Source organism: Staurois parvus, unplaced genomic scaffold, assembly GCF_062004578.1.
Source record: "Staurois parvus isolate SC_StPar_1 unplaced genomic scaffold, SC_StPar_1.0 ptg000136l, whole genome shotgun sequence".
NCBI lineage: Eukaryota > Metazoa > Chordata > Amphibia > Anura > Ranidae > Staurois > Staurois parvus.
The window spans coordinates 891,447-916,347 of NW_028317932.1; the positions used below are offsets into that span (position 1 = coordinate 891,447).

At 46.7% G+C, this 24,901-nt stretch overlaps 1 protein-coding gene across 5 annotated transcripts in view; it reads left to right on the top strand.

Annotated features, from left to right (window-relative positions):
• Positions 1–24,901, top strand: part of PRKAG2 (protein kinase AMP-activated non-catalytic subunit gamma 2) — a 431,449-nt gene that overhangs the window by 370,870 nt on the left and 35,678 nt on the right. For all 5 annotated transcript variants that reach the window (XM_089673113.1, XM_089673115.1, XM_089673114.1 and 2 more), the window contains 5 exons: positions 2,647–2,728; positions 4,846–4,904; positions 5,001–5,046; positions 7,824–7,878; positions 22,940–23,066. In XM_089673113.1, the coding sequence (XP_089529239.1) occupies positions 2,647–2,728; positions 4,846–4,904; positions 5,001–5,046; positions 7,824–7,878; positions 22,940–23,066 (369 nt within the window). The remainder of the gene's footprint in view (positions 1–2,646; positions 2,729–4,845; positions 4,905–5,000; positions 5,047–7,823; positions 7,879–22,939; positions 23,067–24,901) is intronic.

The following is a 24,901-nucleotide window of genomic DNA, read 5'->3' on the forward strand; positions in this document are numbered from 1 at the left end:
AATGCTACCACCTCCCCCTCACTCCCCCTCTCTGTTGGGGTCCCTCAAGGCTCTGTCCTCGGGCCCCTTCTCTTCTCCATCTATACCTCCTCCCTTGGCCAACTCATACACTCTCACGGCTTCAACTACCACCTCTATGCCGACGACACACAAATCTATCTCTCAACCCCCCACCTCACCCCCTTGGTCTCAGCCCGAATCACACACCTACTGAGCGACATATCAGACTGGATGTCGCTCCACTTCCTTAAATTGAACCTCTCCAAAACCGAGTTTCTTGTCTTCCCCCCAGCCCGGACACCACCCCCCATTGATTTCTCCGTCACATCCAACAACGCTACCATCAAACCCGCCCTGCAGGCCAGAGTACTGGGTGTCATTCTGGACTCCAACCTATCCTTCCAGCCCCAAGTCCAATCTTTAACAAACTCGTGCAGACTCCACCTCCGCAACATCGCCAAAATCCGCACGTTCCTAACCCCAGAAACCACTAAACAGCTCATCCACTCCCTCATCATATCACGACTCGACTACTGCAACTCCCTCCTCACTGGCCTGCCTCGCCGCTGGCTATCCCCTCTTCAGTCGATCCTGAATACGGCTGCCAGACTCATCCACCTTTCCAACCGCTCTGTCTCCGCCACCCCCCTCTGCCAATCCCTCCACTGGCTTCCGATTGCGCAACGGATCAAATTCAAAATCCTAACGCTGACGTACAAAGCTGTCCACCATACTGCCCCGAACTACATCACTGACCTAATATCCAAGTACCGCCCAGCACGCACACTCCGCTCCTCACAAGACCTCCTTCTCTCTAGTTCCCTGGTCTCCTCCTCCCATGCCCGCCTCCAGGACTTCTCCAGGGTGTCACCCATCCTCTGGAACTCCCTGCCCCAACCCATCAGATTATCACCTACTCTCCTCTCCTTTAGGCGCACCCTGAAAACCCATCTCTTCAGGGAAGCCTACCCCACCCCCTGCTAACTTGCCTCCCTCCTCCACTCTTCCTACCACTCCATCCCCCACAGCTATCTCCTCCTGTGCCACCACCCCCTCCCTCCTAGATTGTAAGCTCAAAAGAGCAGGGCCCTTGATCCCCTCATGTTTTGCATTGTATTGGTATTGTTCTGTCACATGTTCTGTCTCCCTTTGTAATGTACAGCGCTGAGCGAACTATTGGCGCTTTATAAATACTGTATAATAATAATATATATATATATTATAGTCATTTCATTACATCAGCCATCAACATAGAACTGTCGTGTTGCATAAATGTTTAAAGCACTGTTAGAATGATTGATTTTAATGCATATAAAACGGTTTTGTAATCTTGTTTCCATTTAATTATTTAGCTGCTAATTTACTTTTGAATATTTAGGCAGTTTTACTATGCTTTTTCTGTAACCTATTACAATAACTGTAGTACTTGGAAGATGTTTTTGAAAACATAATTTCTTTTGCATTGTTCTGTAGATATGGAAAACTGTCCCATGTACTGTATTATGTTCAGGGCTACTGAGATACATCATGGCTTGGCTTGCCTTACCTTTTGCTATAGATCTGGGTGCAGATAGCAGAACAAGTACTTATACAATGTACTGCTTCTAGCTGGTTAGAGCACAAATCTTGTAGTGTGCTTGCAGGGCATGGAATTATAAAGAAAGGAGGGAACTTTATAGAGAGATCTCTTAGTTGCTGCTGTGTACATAGAACCACTTTCTTCCTGTGTCTACCCAGGACTGAAGAGTTCTGGCAGTTTGCAGTTGAATACTTTTCATCACTTTTATTCACAGAAATAGTATTGTTATGACTAAACACATATATATATATATATATATATATATATATATATATATATATATATATATATATATATATATATATATAGTAAGAAAAAGGATTTGTTCTTAAACTATTTTCTATGAGACAAACTAGAATTACCGAGTAATAGTTTGAAAAAAGTGATTGATATTATTATTATACAGGATTTATATAGCGGCAACAGTTTGCTCAGCGCTTTACAATATAATGGGAGACAATACAGTTCAATATAAGAGGGATAGGAGAGCCTTGCTGATATTTTAAAGTGAACCTATCACCACAGTGAATGTGTTATATACTTCTCCTAAAGTATTTCCTACTTCACTATCTTTTCTGTCCTTTTGTTTCCCTTACATGGAGGTTTGCCACTTATGAATTACAAAGCCCATACTTTCTATACTCTAGTGACACCACCCCATTTACAAGAACACTGCTTGCTGATACCGTAACCTTAGTACCCATAGTAAGGCCCACAAATAATAGAGAGCATTTTGCTTCTTTTGTTTGTGTTTTTTTTTTTTAATACTACCTAAAACTCGGACCCATTACTAAATAAAAAATTATTTTTGTAATCCTACCTAAAAATACACTAGCCATGACCTTTGACCATGACCTTGAACTCTGACCATGATTTTTGACTCTAACCTTGACATTGACTTATTCAAACCCTGATCTAGCTATTTTTTTCTTTATTTTTATATTTTTTGTACACACACTTGTTTAATCAGAGTACCCTATACAGTAAGATTTGCGCTATCTGTAACCAAAATTTGATACATTTTCCTGCATGAGCTGAACCCTGGTGTTAATTTCTCTGCTCTACAGGTAAAGAAGGCTTTTTTTGCACTGGTAGCCAATGGTGTGCGAGCTGCCCCATTATGGGAAACAAAGAATCAAAGTTTTGTAGGTAAGTGTATGTATGTATCTTATACAACTGTAACTAGTGACTAGGAATTAGAAGAAGACCACTAACTATGCTTTTTACGTAACATTCATACTTTTTTCCTAGAAAAATAGTTCTGTTGAGTGTCCTGTTTTCGCACCCTGACAGCTGCAGTTTATCAGGAAAGTGTGTCTACAGGGCCCGCGTAGTATCTCAGTGATAGCACTGACTGTACACACATCACTATGATGGTGGGGCTTCAAACCCATCCACAGACACTTCTGTGTGATTACAACTCCGAACACATGGATATTCTACCTAGCAAGCTAGAAGTGGAAAGTCACCAATTGGTTGCTTTGGGCTATAACACAACATTGCTCAGTAGCCTATTGTAATAATTTGAATTTACTTAACAAGCTGAAAAATGTACAGCAAACAAAGATTTGCTAAATTTAGTTTTAGATATCGTTGATTGTTACGTTTCTTTAGAAAAGTGTGAACAACCCCTGAAGCATATAAAGAATTTAATGGAGCTGGTTTGAGGAACTTAAAGCTAGCAGATCCATCTAATGAGCAGCTAATTTCACATGCCGCTGCACATCTGCTTGGGAGTGTAAACCGCTGCCATAGAGACAGAGTTAAATACAGTTCTGCTCTGATCTGGAATGTAAGTTTGGAGAGGTTCTTGGAAAAAGATTTTGATAAAAGACTGCTATATAAATAACTCATGTGGAAAGGCAGAAACCCTCCACTTTGGTCATAGGCAGATCCACTGAGCCGTCTTCTAGGCCAGGTGGCAGCAGAGGAACATGTTTTAACACGCAGTGTATTGATGCTTCAATGGCAGACCTGTACAGTACATGGCTGGCCTCTTCCATGTGACAGGCCTGTACTCAATACAGGAGAGAGGGATGTCCGTAACGGAATAAATGAAATGGCCCATACACAGTAGGTCAAGGATGCCTTAAGTAGGTCAAGGATGCCTTAAGTAGGTTAAGGATGTCCTCGGTAGCCTTTGAACTAAATTCTGTACTCTGTTTGATATTCAGTGGATATTCTATTATTGGACACCGAGCTGTGGTGTTAAACAAAAAAGAAAGAAGTGTCTTTTTTTTCTTTTTTCTTTTTTTTTTTTTTTTTTTTTGTGAAGTGTTACTAAACCCAGGACCCAGCATTCATTATATCTGGTCTCTGACCGTGCAAATAACATTTATATGCAATTGTGTTCGTAAATATAAACTGCTAAACACATTTTCTCACCAGCAGTTAGACTTGTGACTTATATCCAGTGTCCAGCAGAGCACTGGTTAAAGCTTGTAGGAGGCATTTTCATTTTGCTCTAGGAGGATGCAGAATCCCTCACCTCTGTCTGGACAGTGCTGATTGGCCCTGTGCTGATCACATGCACTCTCACAAGAAAAAAAACCCCTCTCTTGCAATACACACCAAACTGAGCATGTGCAGAGTGTCTCCACACGATACATCTTATCAGGAGATAAGAGGGAGACACTGGAAGTAGGGGAGGATCAGAGAAGTCAGGATAAAACAGCCTTTTCTCACACTGCGTAGGATTAATCCCTTAGGGTCCACAGTGAGTATAACAAGCATGCTTTACCGCATGTACTGATTTTACTGTTGTGGGTTTAGTAACACTTTTTATTCTTTTGTATTGGTCTATCCTTTCATTTACATATGCTGGCTGTTAAACTGCACTCTTGTTTGTACCAGTTGGTTTTTTTGGAGATTATAGTGCTATATATATCATATAACAATAGGAAGCTACCAGTTAGTCTCAGACTTGTGTAACAACTTTCCTGACCAACTATATTTTTATCCTTTTCAATGACAAAAGGGACAGGGATCCTCTTACTACAAGCACAGAATGTAAAGTCATACAAATTAGATTGAAAAGTCATGGTGACATCTGATGCTTGGCCAACAATTGAAAGCTGGACAGATCTCATCAACATGCTCTGCATATCTATAATCTGCCTTTTATCCAGCCTAGCAATACAGTATCTTCTTTTGTTTTTTTTGTTTGTCTTTTATTGTGAACACTAAAATATATAGTAGTAGAAATTAAGTTCATAGGAAAGTATACAGGGCCCAGTTCAAGTCGCTCATTTTTATTCTTTTTACAGGTATGTTAACAATTACAGACTTCATAAATATATTGCATCGATACTACAAGTCTCCAATGGTGAGTGAGTACTGTCATTCAGAGAGCAGCGTTAAAGATGGAGCACCTCCACTTCTAATAATACGATTAACTCCGGTCTCTTAATTTATTCTGCAGGTACAAATCTATGAGTTAGAAGAACACAAAATAGAAACCTGGAGGGGTAAGATGTGTTTTTTCTTCAAAGAGTCAGTCAAACCAAAAAACCCATAGCTATTATAAAGTGGTAAATCTGACACTGGCTTTAAAGAGCTGTCAAATGCAAACCCCTAAAAAACACCTTGAAATACTAATAGTGACCAGCTTCTTAATCACCCTCCACAGCTGCACTTACCTTCTCTTCACTCCTGCACTAATCCATTCATCTGCCAGGAGCAAAGGGAGATACCCAAGACCTCTGGCTATGGGTAGCATATGACCTGCTTCAGTACTCCAATATGTCAGCGCTGTTGTTTAGTGATTTGGTCCAGCGTTGTCTTGTAGGGTGAACAGAGAGTTCCATTGTCAGGGTTACCTTTCTCCCAGAGGCAGTGGTGGGGGAAAAAAAAGTAAGTGTGTGCAGCTGTAAAAGGGCAATAGCTTGAGTGAACCTGTTACTTTGTACTGCATTGACAAAGCACAGGTTTACGTCAAGCTGTTGCTGGACTCTGATGGCCTTATTTACTCGTTGGCTTGTTTTACTCTCTATCCCTCAATCCAGTGTTTCCCAACCTTTTTTCATTCAAGGCACCCTTTAACATGATGCACAATCCTGTAGCACCCCATTCTAAAATTAATAGTTTTATAGAACACGGCAGCATCCACATAAATAGAACACCCAACATTAGAGGTGATTTATTATTTATACAAAGAAAATATACCTTTACCTATTGGTACTGACTAGTATTCCAGTGTTTCTCTTTTACCTCCAGTTTCTCTTCCTCACTCAGCCAATGTGACCCCTGTGCTGATGGAGAGGGGCAAACAAGGATGTTGTGCAGGTGACCAACATCCTTATAGTCAACCTATGATGTCCATGGTTGTTAAGATGCAAGACGCTTGGTGCCCAAGGTTGTAATGCTACACAAAAAAAACTGTAGCTTTGTGTAAAAAAGAAAAACCAAAAAAAGCAGGCTTGATCCAACTGCAGGGTTTCCTGGCAATTTTTACGCATTTTGCCAAGGCCCCCCTGAAGAACCCAGTAAGCACCTTGGTTTGAAAAAGGCTGTCTTATACAGTGAAATATGCTTTCCATGGTTTCCGATTCTGCCCCAAACCACCAACATAGTCTCATTCATGCTCCAATACTGATATTCTTTCTGCTCCTTCTTTCTTTATTTTCACTTGGTAATCTGGCTAGTAAGTCTGTTGGTTTTTTTTAAAAGAAAAAGCTCTCTTGCAGATGTATCAGTAACAAGGATGAGACAAACCATTCAACACTGGCGGGGGTACTTACAATGATCAGTTTTATTTGTGTAAAACCTTTATCCCGAAAGGAAAAAAAACTGTTTGCTGTAACTTCTTATAAAGTGTTAGCTGGAGTTCAGCTTCAATTTGTTATATGTACTAGCAGATTTAAATACACTAACCCCCCTCAGACTGAGAATTCTCCCTGTACTCCTTCATCCAGAGTGGCACTTTAATACAGGAGGTATATTTACTGTCTAGATCACCAGGTGAAAACAAAAGGGAAATGCCTTTAAAAAGGAAAATTCATGCAGCCACCACATCTAAATATTGGTAAGCTGTAATACTGTATATTGCATTTTTGGTTTTGGGTTCAATAGCACTTCAAGCAGGGCGGCTGTATGCTTCTATGGATAGGTTTGGTATATGAATTGAGATCGGGACCTCCAGAACAAAAACAGCACTTTTCGAGTATCCAGTGGGTCAAATTGATGTTCATTTTTGACAGCAGTGACGGGAAAATTTTGAAGGGGCAGGAAGGAAAACTCTTCTCGATCAAATTAATTTTCAGCCAGTGTATGTGGTTATTGTTCAGAAATTACATTCATTTTAAAGTCGGTTGTTAAAATACATTTTTTTCAAATGACATTTGTCCATTCATCAAATGTTCAAATAATTTTTGTACGACTTTTCGTATGAATATTCTCGTCCAAAAATCTACACGTATGGCTGGCCTTAAACCTAGGATTCTGTGTGATAAATTGGAACGCCAGCTGGAACATTAACACTTTAAAGCGGAGCTCCACCCAAAAGGGGAAGTTCCGCTTTAAGAACTGCTCCCCATTAAGGATTGGCATCTTTTGGGGGTGGGGGGGAGTGGGTACCCAAATTTGAAAAGTTCCCACTTCTAGGCGATCGGAAATAGGTGTCCTCCCTCCCTGTAGTCTTTTGGGACACGTGACAGGTCCCAGAAACTACAGGACCATTCATGAAGCGCAGCTCTGCTCGCGCATGCACAAGTGGGTACCCGGCTGTAAAGCCGCAAGCTATCACAGCCGGTTGCACACACTGAAGATGCTGGCCTCCTGGAATACAGGATGGCCATTGAAACGGGCTGCGGGGGACACAACGCGGGACCGAAGGACAGGTAAGTGGTTGTTTTTTTTTTTAAAAGTCAGCAGCTAAAGTTTTTGTAGCTGCTGACTTATTTTTTTTCAGGGTGGAATTCCTCTTTAATTCTATATAGAGGGTTGCTGTCTGTGCCCCTTTGCAATTTCAGCTCCTGTCCTAGAGAACACTAGAAAGGTGAGAGGAAATCTATCCAAGGGGGGGGGGGGGGTGCAGTTGTAAATAAAGACCAGGCTGAGGTTCCAACACTTTCCAACTTTTTGGCTTGAATTCCACTTTAACTATTAAAGTAATAAATAGCCAAACAGCTGTCTAAAACAAAATATTAAAGTTTACTGGTATGAAATATTATTAGTAATAATTACTGGTATTAATAAAATGTGAATATTACCAGATCACTCTAACATGTCTCCTGTGTTTTTGTAGAATTGTATTTACAAGAAACCTTCAAGCCTTTGGTGAACATAACTCCAGATGCAAGGTAAGTAGCGACTAAGAAGTCATGTTTTAAGTTCTTCATACATTATAAGAGAGGATTTACAGTACTTCTGAAACTGAAACCAAAAATTTGTATTTGATTCAGCCATGCAGAAAACCTAAAGCCTGCATAGCTGGTATATTTGAACGAAGTCACATTTCCTAGGAACCGGGTAATGTTATGGCAACACTAGCCGTGGACTTCTGTATAACTGTATGAATTTTAAAGCAGTAGTAAATCCAAAAGCAAACCTTTTTTTATATTGTAACTTAACAATTCTTAGATGTGATGGCTGAATTAGTCACCTTTTTTTAGTCTTCCTTTCTTCTATTTTCATCTGGCCAGTAAGTCTGTTTTTTCAAAGTTCTCCAGCAGATGTATCAGTTAAGGGTTGAGACAAACTGTTTACTACTGACAGGGGTGCTTACGATGATCCGTTTTTATTTCTGTAAAACTTTTATCCCAAAAGGGAAAAAAAACGTTTGCTGTAAGTGCTTATAAAGTGTTGGATGAACTAGCAGATTTAAATATACTACACAAAAATTTAAGCCAAACTCCGGCTAACACTTCCCCCGCCTAAAAAAAAAACAAAAAAAACAAAAAAAAAACCCACATATAATCATTGGTAAGCTGAAATATACTACATTTTTTGGGTTTGAGTTGAAAAGGGTAACTCTACTTTTGTGGGCGAAAAGATTAGCAAATAAAAAAAAAAAATAATATAGCACATAAAATTGCAACTCAAGTCATATTGTAATTGAATGTTATTCAAAATGACCTTTCCTTTTCAGTCTGCAGTGCTGTAATTTTCTGTAAAATGTAATGCGATATGGCTACCTGGAGGTGTTCTGTACACGAGTGTGTACAGAACGCCCCCTAAAAATGTCATTCCCTACTTGTGTGATTGTCTGCAGTAGGATACAAGTAAGATTTTTGGCCTCCCTGCAACAAAAATGTAATTTTTGGTGAGATACTTCCAAAGGTAAATCCTGCCTAAGTCTAGGATCACACCTATGCATTTTCCAGTGCATTTTGCAGAAATGCACAGCAGTCCATTTAACATGATCTCCTATGGGACAGGTTCACATCTCCGCGTTTCTCACCTGGTACGTTTTTTGGAAGGGGTCAGGGGCTTTTTTAAGAAAAATTACGCCAAAAATGACGGAGCGTGGGGGTGGGTGGCAATTAGAGATGAGCGAAGTATTCAAAAATTCGATTCGACTGATTCGGCGAATTCGTGGAAAAATTTCGATTCGAGTCGAATATATTCGCTGTGAATTTAACTTAAAAAAGGGTGTTTCTAGGCTTCAGAGAGACTTAATATTAGTGCAGAACACTGTACCTTTAATTTAAATGCCCTTGGAGTCTGCTGGGGAAGAGAAATAATACTGTCAGTCAGTATGACATGCAGATGAGTGCCGTCGATCTTAGAATCACCGCACACTTCACTCATTTGGGCAGTCACGGGGCCAAAACCAGAGTGTGGAGCCACAGTGTGGCGGTGGAGGCAGCAGCAATGGGAGGCCATACAGCACCCTATGACAAAAATGGAAACCACCAGCAGTGTGAGGAGACCTGAAAGTGGCACATGGCAGAGTGTGGCGATAGAGACAGCAGCAATGGGAGGCCGTGCAGGGACCCATGACACACTCTGGACCTGGCAGCAGCATGAGGAGGCGGTACAGGGGCCCATGACAGATTACGGGCCTGGCAGCAGCATGAGGAGTCGGTACGGGGGCCCATGGCAGATTACGGGCCTGGCAGCAGCAATGGGAGGCCGTACAGGGACCCATGACACACTCTGGACCTGGCAGCAGCATGGGGAGGCGGTACAGGGGCCCATGACAGATTACGGGCCTGGCAGCAGCATGAGGAGTCGGTACGGGGGCCCATGACACACTCTGGACCTGGCAGCAGCATGAGGAGGCGGTACAGGGGCGCATGACAGATTACGAGCCTGGCAGCAGCAACTTGGACAGGAGGACGTTCAGCTTCTGCACCGTCGGGTGCGTGCTCGCAAACTGTTGTCTCTTGGAAACGGATTCCAAGAAAGACTGCTGACGGAATCCGTGAAGAGGAGTAGCAGGAGAAGGAGCATCTGAACGAGCGGAATATGCCAACAAGCGACAACAGGGGCCCATGACAGATTACGGGCCTGGCAGCAGCATGAGGAGTCGGTACGGGGGCCCATGGCAGATTAGGGGCCTGGCAGCAGCTATGGGAGGCCCGTAATCTGCCAGCACCCTATGACAAAAAATGGAACCCACCAGCAGTGTGAGGAGACCTGAAAGTGGCACATGGCAGAGTGTGGCGATGGAGACAGCAGCAATGGGAGGCCGTACAGGGACCCATGAGAGACTCTGGACCTGGCAGCAGCATGAGGAGGCGGTATAGGGGCCCATGGTAGATTAGGGGCCTGGCAGCAGCTATGGGAGGCCCGTAATCTGCCAGCACCCTATGACAAAAAATGGAACACACCAGCAGTGTGAGGAGACCTGAAAGTGGCACATGGCAGAGTGTGGCGATGGAGACAGCAGCAATGGGAGGCCGTACAGGGACCCATGAGAGACTCTGGACCTGGCAGCAGCATGAGGAGGTGGTATAGGGGCCCATGGCAGATTAGGGGCCTGGCAGCAGCTATGGGAGGCCCGTGATCTGCCAGCACCCTATGACAAAAAATGGAACACACCAGCAGTGTGAGGAGACCTGAAAGTGGCACATGTTTGGGGCATGATTCATGGCGGATTTAGTCAGTTGTGTCAGGAACTGGTGGTTTGAAATCCAGACTAATCCACGCCTGATTCATTTTCACAAACGTGAGTCTCTCCACACTTTGGGTGGACAGTCGTGTCCTCCGCGGAGTTGCAATACCTCCTGCCGCACTAAACACGCGCTCCGATGCCACGCTACTGGCCGGGCATGACAGCCTTTCAAGGGCAAATTCAGCTAGTTGGGGCCAAAGGTCAAGTTTCGTTGCCCAGTAGTCAAGGGGATTGTCTACCTCGGTTGGCAGGGTGCTGTCCAAGTAGGCCTAAGCCTGTTGTTTGAGGTCCTGCTCCAGGTCCACCTGATGCTGCTGCTGCTGCTGCGGCTGGTTAGTAGTTTCCTCACTGCGCTGGTGAAGAAAGCTACTCATCATCGACTGCAGACTGAGGCAGCTGCTGCTGGTGGAGCTGCCACTGCTCCTACCACCCCACCCCTCCCCTGCTGCCATGGCAGCGGAACGCGAGCGCACAGGGCCCACAGTGTCTGAGGATGGACGTTGGCGCAGACAGGCAGAGACCAGCTGACTACATAGGTGGTTTTTATAGTACGTTATTTTGGCCTCCCTCTCAGCAGGTGTGAAAAAGGCCACCATTTTTGAACGGTAGCGAGGGTCCAACAAGGTGGACAGCCAAAAGTCATCCCTCTGTCTGATGGTTATTATTCGGCTGTCGCTACGCAAGCAACCGAGCATGCTATGGGCCATTTGTGCCAAGGAATGCGAGGGACTCCCTGCCTCCATCTCCACAGCATACTGCCACGGTGCGTCTGGGTCCTCTGTCTCCTCTTCCTCCTCCTCTACCAGATGCTCCTGCTCCTCCACTCCTGTCCGCTGAGTGGAAAAACCACCCATTTCACTCAATAATTCCTGAGCACCAATGTCCTCCTCTACCTCCTCCTCTTCTTCCTGTCCTGCCCCGCCCCCACAGGGGTCATGTGGCGTTGAGATCTGTGCGCCACGTCTACCGCACCCTGACCAGCCATTGTTAACAGCATTTGTTCCAGGACGTGCAACAGAGGAATGACGTCGTTCATCCCATAGTCCTGCCGACTCACGAATAGCGTGGCCTCCTCAAAGGGCCTGAGCAAGCGCAGGTGTCACGCATGAGCTGCCAATGGCTGACATCTAAGTTACACAGGGAGTACCTTTATCCGCTTTTAACATCAGGAAATCTGTGATGGCCTTTTGCTGTTCGTAAAGGCGGTCTAACATATGTAGGGTTGAATTCCACCTTGTTGCAACGTCACAGCATGAGGAGTCGGTATAGGGGCCCATGGCAGATTAGGGGCCTGGCAGCAGCTATGGGAGGCCCGTAATCTGCCAGCACCCTATGTCAAAAAATTCAACACACCAGCAGTGTGTGAGGAGACCTGAAAGTGGCACATGGCAGAGTGTGGCGATGGAGACAGCAGCAATGGGAGGCCGTACAGGGACCCATGACAGACTCTGGACTTGGCAGCAGCATGAGGAGGCGGTATATAGGGCCCATGGCAGATTAGGGGCCTGGCAGCAGCTATGGGAGGCCCGTAATCTGCCAGCACCCTATGTCAAAAAATTCAACACACCAGCAGTGTGTGAGGAGACCTGAAAGTGGCACATGGCAGAGTGTGGCGATGGAGACAGCAGCAATGGGAGGCCGTACAGGGACCCATGAGAGACTCTGGACCTGGCAGCAGCATGAGGAGGTGGTATATAGGGGCCTATGGCAGATTAGGGGCCTGGCAGCAGCTATAGGAGGCCCGTAATCTGCCAGCACCCTATGTCAAAAAATTCAACACACCAGCAGTGTGAGGAGACCTGAAAGTGGCACATGGCAGAGTGTGGCGATGGAGACAGCAGCAATGGGAGGCCGTACAGGGACCCATGAGAGACTCTGGACCTGGCAGCAGCATGAGGAGGTGGTATATAGGGGCCTATGGCAGATTAGGGGCCTGGCAGCAGCTATAGGAGGCCCGTAATCTGCCTGCACCCTATGTCAAAAAATTCAACACACCAGCAGTGTGTGAGGAGACCTGAAAGTGGCACATGGCAGAGTGTGGCGATGGAGACAGCAGCAATGGGAGGCCGTACAGGGACCCATGAGAGACTCTGGACCTGGCAGCAGCATGAGGAGGCGGTATATAGGGGCCTATGGCAGATTAGGGGCCTGGCAGCAGCTATAGGAGGCCCGTAATCTGCCAGCACCCTATGTCAAAAAATTCAACACACCAGCAGTGTGAGGAGACCTGAAAGTGGCACATGGCAGAGTGTGGCGATGGAGACAGCAGCAATGGGAGGCCGTACAGGGAACCATGAGAGACTCTGGACCTGGCAGCAGCATGAGGAGGCGGTATATAGGGGCCTATGGCAGATTAGGGGCCTGGCAGCAGCTATAGGAGGCCCGTAATCTGCCAGCACCCTATGTCAAAAAATTCTACACACCAGCAGTGTGTGAGGAGACCTGAAAGTGGCACATGGCAGAGTGTGGCGATGGAGACAGCAGCAATGGGAGGCCGTACAGGGACCCATGAGAGACTCTGGACCTGGCAGCAGCATGAGGAGGCGGTATATAGGGGCCTATGGCAGATTAGGGGCCTGGCAGCAGCTATAGGAGGCCCGTAATCTGCCAGCACCCTATGTCAAAAAATTCAACACACCAGCAGTGTGAGGAGACCTGAAAGTGGCACATGGCAGAGTGTGGCGATGGAGACAGCAGCAATGGGAGGCCGTACAGGGACCCATGACAGACTCTGGACTTGGCAGCAGCATGAGGAGGCGGTATATAGGGCCCATGGCAGATTAGGGGCCTGGCAGCAGCTATGGGAGGCCCGTAATCTGCCAGCACCCTATGTCAAAAAATTCAACACACCAGCAGTGTGTGAGGAGACCTGAAAGTGGCACATGGCAGAGTGTGGCGATGGAGACAGCAGCAATGGGAGGCCGTACAGGGACCCATGAGAGACTCTGGACCTGGCAGCAGCATGAGGAGGCGGTATATAGGGGCCTATGGCAGATTAGGGGCCTGGCAGCAGCTATAGGAGGCCCGTAATCTGCCAGCACCCTATGTCAAAAAATTCAACACACCAGCAGTGTGAGGAGACCTGAAAGTGGCACATGGCAGAGTGTGGCGATGGAGACAGCAGCAATGGGAGGCCGTACAGGGACCCATGAGAGACTCTGGACCTGGCAGCAGCATGAGGAGGCGGTATATAGGGGCCTATGGCAGATTAGGGGCCTGGCAGCAGCTATAGGAGGCCCGTAATCTGCCAGCACCCTATGTCAAAAAATTCAACACACCAGCAGTGTGTGAGGAGACCTGAAAGTGGCACATGGCAGAGTGTGGCGATGGAGACAGCAGCAATGGGAGGCCGTACAGGGACCCATGAGAGACTCTGGACCTGGCAGCAGCATGAGGAGGCGGTATATAGGGGCCTGGCAGCAGCTATAGGAGGCCCGTAATCTGCCAGCACCCTATGTCAAAAAATTCAACACACCAGCAGTGTGTGAGGAGACCTGAAAGTGGCACATGTTTGAGGCATGATTCATGGCGGATTTAGTCAGTTGTGTCAGGAACTGGTGGTTTGAAATTATTATTATTATTATTATACAGTATTTATAAAGCGCCAATAGTTCGCTCAGCGCTGTACATTACAAAGGGAGACAGAACATGTGACAGAACAATACCAATACAATGCAAAACATGAGGGGATCAAGGGCCCTGCTCTTTCGAGCTTACAATCTAGGAGGGAGGGGGTGGTGGCACAGGAGGAGATAGCTGTGGGGGATGGAGTGGTAGGAAGAGTGGAGGAGGGAGGCAAGTTAGCAGGGGGTGGGGTAGGCTTCCCTGAAGAGATGGGTTTTCAGGGTGCGCCTAAAGGAGAGGAGAGTAGGTGATAATCTGATGGGTTGGGGCAGGGAGTTCCAGAGGATGGGTGACACCCTGGAGAAGTCCTGGAGGCGGGCATGGGAGGAGGAGACCAGGGAACTAGAGAGGAGGTCTTGTGAGGAGCGGAGTGTGCGTGCTGGGCGGTACTTGGATATTAGGTCAGTGATGTAGTTCGGGGCAGTATGGTGGACAGCTTTGTACGTCAGCGTTAGGATTTTGAATTTGTTCCGTTGCGCAATCGGAAGCCAGTGGAGGGATTGGCAGAGGGGGGTGGCGGAGACAGAGCGGTTGGAAAAGTGAATGAGTCTGGCAGCCGTGTTCAGGATCTACTGAAGAAGGGATAGCCAGCGGCGAGGCAGGCCAGTGAAATCCAGACTAATCCACGCCTGATTCATTTTCACAAACGTGAGTCTCTCCACACTTTGGGTGGACAGTCGTGTCCTCCGCGGAGTTACAATACCTCCTGCCGCACTAAACACGCGCTCCGATGCCACGCTACTGGCCGGGCATGACAGCCTTTTAAGGGCAAATTCAGCTAGTTGGGGCCAAAGGTCAAGTTTCGTTGCCCAGTAGTCAAGGGGATTGTCTACCTCGGTTGGCAGGGTGCTGTCCAAGTAGGCCCAAGCCTGTTGTTTGAGGTCCTGCTCCAGGTCCACCTGATGCTGCTGCTTCTGCGGCTGGTTAGTAGTTTCCTCACTGCGCTGGTGAAGAAAGCTACTCATCATCGACTGCAGACTGAGGCAGCCGCTGCTGGTGGAGCTGCCACTGCTCCTACCACCCCACCCCTCCCCTGCTGCCATGGCAGCGGAACGCGAGCGCACAGGGCCCACAGTGTCTGAGGATGGACGTTGGCGCACAAAGGCAGAGACCAACTGACTACATAGGTGGTTTTTATAGTACGTTATTTTGGCCTCCCTCTCAGCAGGTGTGAAAAAGGCCACCATTTTTGAACGGTAGCGAGGGTCCAACAAGGTGGACAGCCAAAAGTCATCCCTCTGTCTGATGGTTATTATTCGGCTGTCGCTACGCAAGCAACCGAGCATGCTATGGGCCATTTGTGCCAAGGAATGCAAGGGACTCCCTGCCTCCATCTCCACAGCATACTGCCACGGTGCGTCTGGGTCCTCTGTCTCCTCCTCCTCCTCCTCTACCAGATGCTCCTGCTCCTCCACTCCTGTCCGCTGAGTGGAAAAACCACCCATTTCACTCAATAATTCCTGAGCACAAATGTCCTCCTCTACCTCCTCCTCTTCTTCCTGTCCTGCCCCCACAGGGGTCATGTGGCGTTGAGATCTGTGCGCCACGTCTACCGCACCCTGACCAGCCATTGTTAACAGCATTTGTTCCAGGACGTGCAACAGAGGAATGACGTCGTTCATCCCATAGTCCTGCCGACTCACGAATAGCGTGGCCTCCTCAAAGGGCCTGAGCAAGCGGCAGGTGTCACGCATGAGCTGCCAATGGCTGACATCAAAGTTACACAGGGGAGTACCTTTATCCGCTTGTAACATCAGGAAATCGGTGATGGCCTTTCGCTGTTCGTAAAGGCGGTCTAACATGTGTAGGGTTGAATTCCACCTTGTTGCAACGTCGCAGATCAGGCGATGCTGTGCAATTCCGTTCTGCCGCTGCAGCTCAAGGAGGGTGTGCTTTGCGGTGTAGGAATGGCTGAAATGCATGCAAAGTTTACGTGACATTTTAAGGATGTCTTGCAGTGGGATGGTGGATTTTAGGAACCGCTTGACAACCAGATTGAACACGTGAGCCATGCATGGCGCATGGCACAACCTTCCTTGACGCAGAGCAGACAACATGTTCTTTCCGTTGTCGGTCAACATGGTTCCGATTTTGAGTTTGCGCGGAGACAGCCATCTGTCGATTTCTCTGTTCATTACACTGAGAAGTTCCTCCCCTGTGTGACTACGTTCGCCAAGGCATACCAGGTGCAGCGCAGCGTGACACCGTTGCACCCTGCACATGTGATATGCCGGTCGGGTAATGGGACTTGGCACGGGGGTGGCGGCTGAGGACACGGCGGAAGAACAGGTGGTAGAGGCGGACATCTTTGCCGGACCAAGGACGTGCAAACGTGGCGTGACCTGTCCAAGTTGCTGGTGCGGCTGTGACGGCACCACGTTCACCCAGTGTGCCGTAAATGACATGTACAGTTGTGTCCAAAATTATTCAACCCCCAATGCTGTAAAGGGGTTTAGGGACTATAGTGTACATTTGGAATTGTATTCAGAATCAAATCCTACAAGGACGTTGTAACTACCCAAATGCAACTAAAATGACATCAATTGTTTATGTAATACAGTAGTAAATGGTTCTTATGTGGTTTCTTCATTGCCACAATTATTCAACCCCTTAAAGACTACCACTCTGAAGAACAGAGGTTCATACAGGTGCTTTCCATCAGGTATTGAAAACACCTGTGGATGTCACCGAGCAGCAATCAAGCATAATAAGCACCAATTAGGCAGCTTTAAAATGACTGTGATACTCAGCTCCTTCTAGACATTTACTGGTGTGGTTACAAACATGGTGAAGGCAAGAGAATGGTCCAGGAAGACAAGAGAAGAGGTGATTTCTCTTCACAGGAAGGGCAATGGCTATAAGAAGATTGCAAAGATGTTAAACATACCAAGAGACACCTTAGGAAGCATCATTCGCAAATTCAAGGCAAAGGGCACTGTTGAAACGCTACCTGGTCGTGGCAGAAAGAAGATGCTGACTTCGACTGCTGTGCGCTACCTGAAGCGTAGAGTGGAGAGAAGTCCCCGTGTGACTGCTGAGGAACTGAGAAAAGATTTGTCAGATGTGGGTACAGAAGTTTCAGCCCAGACAATAAGACGCACACTGCGTAATGAAGGCCTCCGTGCCAGAACTCCCAGGCGTACCCCCTTGCTGTCTCCAAAGAATAAGAAGAGTCGACTGCAGTATGCCAAAAGCCATGTGGACAAACCACAAAAGTTGTGGGATAGTGTTCTGTGGACTGATGAAACAAAATTAGAACTGTTTGGGCCCATGGATCAACGCTATGTTTGGAGGAGGAAGAACAAGGCCTATGATGAAAAGAACACCTTGCCTACTGTGAAGCATGGTGGAGGGTCAATCATGCTTTGGGGCTGTTTTGCTTCTGCAGGTACAGGGAAGCTTCAGCGTGTGCAAGGTACCATGAATTCTCTTCAGTACCAGGAGATATTGGATGGAAACGTGATGCAGTCCGTCACACACCTGAGGCTTGGGAGACGTTGGACCTTTCAACAGGACAATGATCCCAAGCATACCTCCAAGTCCACTAGAGCATGGTTGCAGAGGAAAGGCTGGAACATTTTGGAGTGGCCATCGCAGTCACCAGACTTAAATCCGATTGAGAACCTCTGGTGGGACTTAAAGAAAGCAGTTGCAGTGCGCAAGCCTAAGAATGTGACTGAACTGGAGGCCTTTGCCCATGAAGAATGGGCGAAGATACCCGTAGATCGCTGCAAGACACTTGTGTCAAGCTATGCTTCACGTTTAAAAGCTGTTATAACTGTAAAAGGATGCTGTACTAAGTACTAAGATTGAATGTCACTTGGGGGTTGAATAAAACTGATAATGCTGTGAGCACAGAAAAGACATTTGTGGTTATTTCATTATAACTGTTATGTTATATTTGTCTGACCTACAAGTGCCTCTTTAATGTAAATGTAAGCAAGATGACTGAATGATCAAAAGCAATGTCAAACTGGCCAAAACACTCAATTTCAGTGGGGGTTGAATAATTTTGGACACAACTGTACTGTCCCTGACCGTAGTTACAGCTCCACACGTCGGCGCTGCCGTGCACTTTGGCAGAGACCGACATGCTCAAAGACTGGCCCACCATCTCTTCTACATGTGAATGCAGGGCTGGCACTGCCTTTTTGGCGAAGAAATGACGGCTTGGCACTCTCCACCGCGGCGCGGCACAAGCCATCATTTCTCGGAAAGGTGCTGAGTCCACCACTTGGAAAGGGAGGGACTGCAGCACCAGCAACTTGGACAGGAGGACGTTCAGCTTTTGCACCGTCGGGTGCGTGCTCGCAAACTGTTGTCTCTTGGAAACGGATTCCAAGAAAGACTGCTGACGGAATCCGTGAAGAGGAGTAGCAGGAGAAGGAGCATCTGAACGAGCGGAAGATGCCAACGAGCGACAACTCCCCTCAGCAGAGTTGTTGGAGCCTTGACTGGCTGATGGAGGGCGATTGACGTCAGGTGACGGAGCAAGTAACGGAGCGGGTGATGGAGCGGGGGCTGGGGCGGGCAGAACCGCCGTATCTTTATCACGGTTTTCCCAGGCCACCAAATGGCGACGCTGCATATGCTGCCGCAACGCTGTAGTCCCAACATGGGCCCCCTGGCCACGCTTGACTTTCTGGCCACATAGTCGACATACGGCTACGTTTACTTCCTCGGGCGGCTTGACAAAAAATTGCCACATCGCCGAGTAGGAAACTTTGCCCCCGATACTCCTCACTGGCTGACTGCTGCTTCCTCCGTGCACACCGGCACCACTACTGGCCGTGGTGGTAGGCTGCAGTGGAGCTGGTGCTCTACTCCGTGGCCGTTTGGCTCCACTGACACTGCTGCGACCCTGCTGCTGTCTCCTGGGCAACCCACCGACTGTTTTGCTCACTGCCAAGCTGCCACCCTCTTCTCCTGATGATGCGGAAGAAATTGCCTGATGACGACGAGGCTGCCAAGTGCGATCAACTTCCTCATCATCAAGTAGGGTCTCCGCCTCACTACTAGCCCCCTCGGCTGCGTCTGGGTCAGGAGACAGACCTGTCTCTAGACCGGCTACCGAGCCACTCTCCTCGCCACTACTTCTTCGCCTGGCTGCTGAAAAGGCGGATGTCTCCCCCCGTTCCTGACCGCCCTCTGTTAGCTCTTCCTCACTGTACAGTGGGGCTGAGCCCACAGCATGCGATACTTCGCTTGGTGAGGGAACACCAAAGGACAGGGGCAGGTAGAGGACACGTGATTTCAGTGGGCTTGGTCCCGGGCCATGCCAACTAACGGTTGTGTCTGACGTACCCACCGACCGTTGGCTGTAGGTGTCAGAGGTGACCTGGGAAGAGGAAGACGACCGAGCCAACCAATCGACGACGGCAGGGTTGTCGGTGGAGACACGACCGCTGGATGACACCGGGAGCACTGGCCTCTGGCTGCGAATAGTGCTGCCTCGACCCCTTCCTCTGCTGCCACGTCTGCTCGCTCCTAAAACATTGCCTCCTCTGCCACTCCTCTGCATGTTGTCTGACATACTCTTTAATTCAACGATTCTGTGTCTCTGAGTAACAATTCTGTGTCCCTGAGTAATAATTCTGTGTCTGTCCCTGAGTAACAATTATGTGGCCCTAAGTAACGGTTCTGTGGCCCTCAGTAACAATTCTGTGTCCCTAAGTAACAATTCTGTGTCCCTAAGTAACAATTCTGTGGCCCTAAGTAACAATTCTGTGGCCCTAAGTAACAATTCTGTGGCCCTAAGTAACGGTTCTGTGGCCCTAAGTAACGGTTCTGTGGCCCTCAGTAACAATTCTGTGTCCCTCAAGAAACAATTCTGTGTCTGTCCGTGAGTAACAATTCTGTGGCCCTAAGTAACGGTTCTGTGGCCCTCAGTAACAATTCTGTGTCCCTCAGTAACAATTCTGTGTCCCTCAGTAACAATTCTGTGTCTGTCCCTGAGTAACAATTCTGTGGCTCTAAGTAACGGTTCTGTGGCCCTCAGTAACAATTCTGTGTCCCTGATTAACTTTTATGTGGCCCTAAGTAACGGTTCTGTGGCCCTCAGTAACAATTCTGTGTCCCTGAGTAACAATTCTGTGGCCCTAAGTAACGGTTGTGGCCCTCAGTAACAATTCTGTGTCCCTCAGTAACAATTCTGTGTCTGTCCCTGAGTAACAATTATGTGGCCCTAAGTAACGGTTATGTGGCCCTCAGTAACAATTCTGTGTCCCTGAGTAACGTTTCTGTGGCCCTAAGTAACGGTTCTGTGGCCCTCAGTAACAATTCTGTGTCCCTGAGTAACAATTCTGTGTCTGTCCCTGAGTAACAATTCTGTGGCCCTAAGTAACGGTTCTGTGGCCCTCAGTAACAATTCTGTGTCCCTGAGTAACGTTTCTGTGGCCCTAAGTAACAATTCTGTGGCCCTCAGTAACAATTCTGTGTCTGTCCCTGAGTAACAATTCTGTGGCCCTAACTAACGTTTCTGTGGCCCTAAGTAACAGTTCTGTGGCCCTCAGTAACAATTCTGTGTCCCTGAGTAACGTTTCTGTGGACCTAAGTAACAATTCTCTGGCACTCAGTAACAATTCTGTCTGTCCCTGAGTAACAATTCTGTGGCCCTCAGTAACAATTCTGTGTCTGTCCCTGAGTAACAATTCTGTGGCCCTAACTAACGTTTCTGTGGCCCTAAGTAACAGTTCTGTGGCCCTCAGTAACAATTCTGTGTCTGTCCCTGAGTAACAATTCTGTGGCCCTAACTAACGTTTCTGTGGCCCTCAGTAACAATTCTGTGTCTGTCCCTGAGTAACAATTCTGTGGCCCTAACTAACGTTTCTGTGGCCCTCAGTAACAATTCTCTGGCACTCAGTAACAATTCTGTCTGTCTCTGAGTAACAATTCTGTTGCCCTAATAACGTTTCTGTGGCCCTAAGTAACAGTTCTGTGGCCCTCAGTAACAATTCTGTGTCTGTCCCTGAGTAACAATTCTGTGGCCCTAACTAACGTTTCTGTGGCCCTAAGTAACAATTCTCTGGCACTCAGTAACAATTCTGTCTGTCCCTGAGTAACAATTCTGTGGCCCTAACTAGCGTTTCTTTGGCCCTAAGTAACGATTCTGTGGCCCTCATTAACAATTCTGTGTCCCTGAGTAATGCTTCTCTGTCCCTAAGTAACGTTTCTCTGTCCCCAAGTAACGTTTCTGTGGCCCTAACTCTGTCCCTAATACAGAGCGGTCTGCCTCTCTTGAATGACTGGAGGCAAATGAAGAATTCTAAAATGGCCGCTATTTATAGCTCGACCATTACACAGTGCTGGCTGCCTGGCTGCTGATTGGCTAATGCGATCACATGTCATTAAGGAATGCATTATGGGTCAGTGCGCCTTGTCTGCGCGCCTTCCCAGACATCCCCGCTCCGTCGCCGCACATGTCCGCCGCCATTTTAGGAAAAATTTTGATTCGCGCGTCCGAAGTAGGCTATTTTTCGGATTCGGTGCGAATCGAAAATTTTCTAATATTCGACTCGAATTCCACTTCGCCTACTTCGATTCGCTCATCTCTAGTGGCAATGAACAAACAGAGAAACATCCTCTGCGTTTTTTTTTTTTTTTTTGGTGGAGGAGGGCCTGATATAGTAAGCAATGGACTTTGCTTTTTACTGCTTCAATTAAAAAACGTAATAAGTGTAGATCTTGTCTTTCATCAAGTGTTCTCTGTAGTATCAAATAGATTTCAACAGCCATTTGACTAATGACAGTGTGAAAATGAAGTCTAACGATGCAAGTTGTGACTAGGAAAGATAGATTTGTTTTTTTAAGGCCCCATGCACACTCACATTTCGTTAAGCTCAAAAAACGCTGGATAAAAAATGCTCGAAATAGCGTTTTTCAGTAGTATTTAGGAGCGTTAGTGATTTTTTTTATTAACGTTTTTTTTACAGTACATATAGAAAAAAAAAAAGCTAGAAAAAAGCTGTTAGTAGCGTTTAGATGCATTTAGGAGCGTTTAGAAGCTATTCGCGTGTTTTGCTGGAAAAACGCTCCAAAAAACTCTACAAATGTTTTTTTTTCTGCTCTTAGAAGCAGAAGCTCAAAAAATGCTAATACCCTAAGGCTAGGTTCACACCTATGCGGGTTGCGTTTGACCCATTTCTGCATTGTGGTTTGTGTTTTTTGCACCTACGTTTTTGATGCGTATTTGGTTTGGGTTTTTTTTTTCATTTTTCTTGTTTCTAGGCAGATTTAAAACGCATCAGACACACTACATGCTTTTCTGTAGCATTTCTATTGAAGTCTATATAACCAAAAATTCAACTTTTTGCATTCGGAAAAATTCCCTGACCCTTTCCAAAAAACGCACCGGGTCAAAACGCGGAGATGTGAACATGTCCCATAGGAAATCATGTTAAATGGACTGTAGTAAGTTTCTGCAAAACACTGTGGAAAACGCTTAGGTGTCAACCTAGGGTGAAGTAGTGTGCATAAACACATAGGATAACACTATTCAGCTTCTAGGAGCAGAACAAAATGCTATAAACAGCTTCTAGGAGCTTCAAAAACACTAGTGTGCATGGAACCTAAATCTTTTAATATTAGATACATATTGTATCCTCTCCATGTAAAAATAATGCTGTGTATTTCCTCCTAGTTAATTTACATTCTCTAATACTGCCATCTCTTTCTCACAGCCTGTATGATGCAGTGTATTCACTGATCAAAAACAAAATCCACAGATTGCCGGTAATCGACCCAGTCAGTGGGAATGCACTTTATATTCTTACCCATAAGAGAATCCTCAAGTTTCTTCAGCTTTTTGTAAGTAAATAAAAACAATGAATGTCTCAGTCTTTTAATTTATGTTTTCTTGCTATCAGACAATAAGTCAGAAGACACTTCTTCTGGTATGAAGATTTGTAACGTCATCGGTCTACACACCATGGCTTCTCAGTGGGAGACCAGACTGTTCCCTTGCTGACATGTATCTGAGCATCTTGGGAATTAAACCACTTTCCCATTGATACAAATAAGCTTGTTTAAAGCAAAACTGTAACTAAATACGCACAGTTGAGATGTATGTATGCAAAAAGTACCTAACAAATTACTTGCATCTATGTTAAGTTACTCTTGTGATTCACACATCCGTACATACACTATATTGGCAAACGTATTGGGACACCTGCCTTTACACGCACATGAACTTTAATGACATCCCAGTCTTAGTCTGTCGGGTTCAATATTGAGTTGGCCCACCCTTTGCAGCTATAGCAGCTTCAACTCTTCTGGGAAGGCTGTCCACAAGGCTTAGGAGTGTCTATGGGAATGTGTGACCATTCTTCCAGAAGCACATTTGTGAGGTCAGGCACTGATGTCAGACGAGAAGGCCTGGCTCATAGAACACCTTTGAGATGATTTAGAGCGGAGACTGTCGGGTTGAGGTCGGGACTCTGTGCAGGCCAGTCAAGTTCCTCCACCCCAAACTCGATCAGCCATGTCTTTTATGGACCTTGCTTTGTGCACTGGTGCGCAGTCATGTTGGAACAGGAAGGGGCCATCCCCAAACTATTCCCACAAAGTTGGGAGCATGAAATTGTACAAAATGTCTTGGTATGCTGACACCTTACGAGTTCCCTTCACTGGAACTAAGAGGCCAAGCTTAACCCCTGAAAAACAACCCCACACCATAATCCCCCTCCACCAAACTTTACCCTTGACACAATGCAGTCAGGCAAGTACCATTCTCCTGGCAACCGCCAAACCCAGACATGTCCATCAGATTGCCAGACAGAGAAGCGTGATTTGTCACTCTAGAGAATGCATCTCCATTGCTCTAGAGTCCAGTGGTGGCGTGCTTTACACCACTGCATCTGATGGTTTACATTGCACTTGGTGATGTAAGGCTTGGATGCAGCTGCTCGGCCATGGAGACCCATTCCATGAAGCTCTCTATGCACTGTTGTTGTGCTAATCTGAAGGCCACAGGAAGTTTGGACGTTTGTAGCTATTGACTGTGCAGACAGTTGGCGACTTCTGTGCTTCAGCATGCGCTGCCCCCACTCTGTCATTTTACGTGGCCTACCACTTTGTGGCTGAGTTGTTGTTGTTCCCAGTTGCTTCCACTTTGTTATAATACCACTAACAGTTGACCGTGGAATATTTAGCAGCAAGGAAATGTCATGGATGGACTTATTGCACAGGTAGCAACCTATCATGGTTCCATGCTTGAATTCACTGAGCTCCTGAGAGCGACCCATTCTTTCACAAATGTTTGTAGAAGCAGTCTGCATGCCTAGGTACTTGATGTTATACACCTGTGGCCATGGAGGTGATTGGAACACCTGAATCCAGTGAATGGTTATCACTTCTGCCTGGCAGTACTAGGGTCGTTGGTTTGAATCCCAGCCATGGCACCACCTGCCTGGAGTTTGCATGTTCTCCCTGTGCCTGCATGTGTTTCCTCCAGGTACTCCGGTTTCCTCCCAAACTCTAGAGACATGCTGGGAGGTTAATTGGATCCTGTCTAAATTGGCTCTAGTATGTGTACTCTATGTATGAATGGGAGTTAGGGACCTTAGATTGTATACCACTTGAGTGTTCGGGACTGATGTGAATGTACAATATATATGTAAAGTGCTGCGTAAATGGACAGCGCT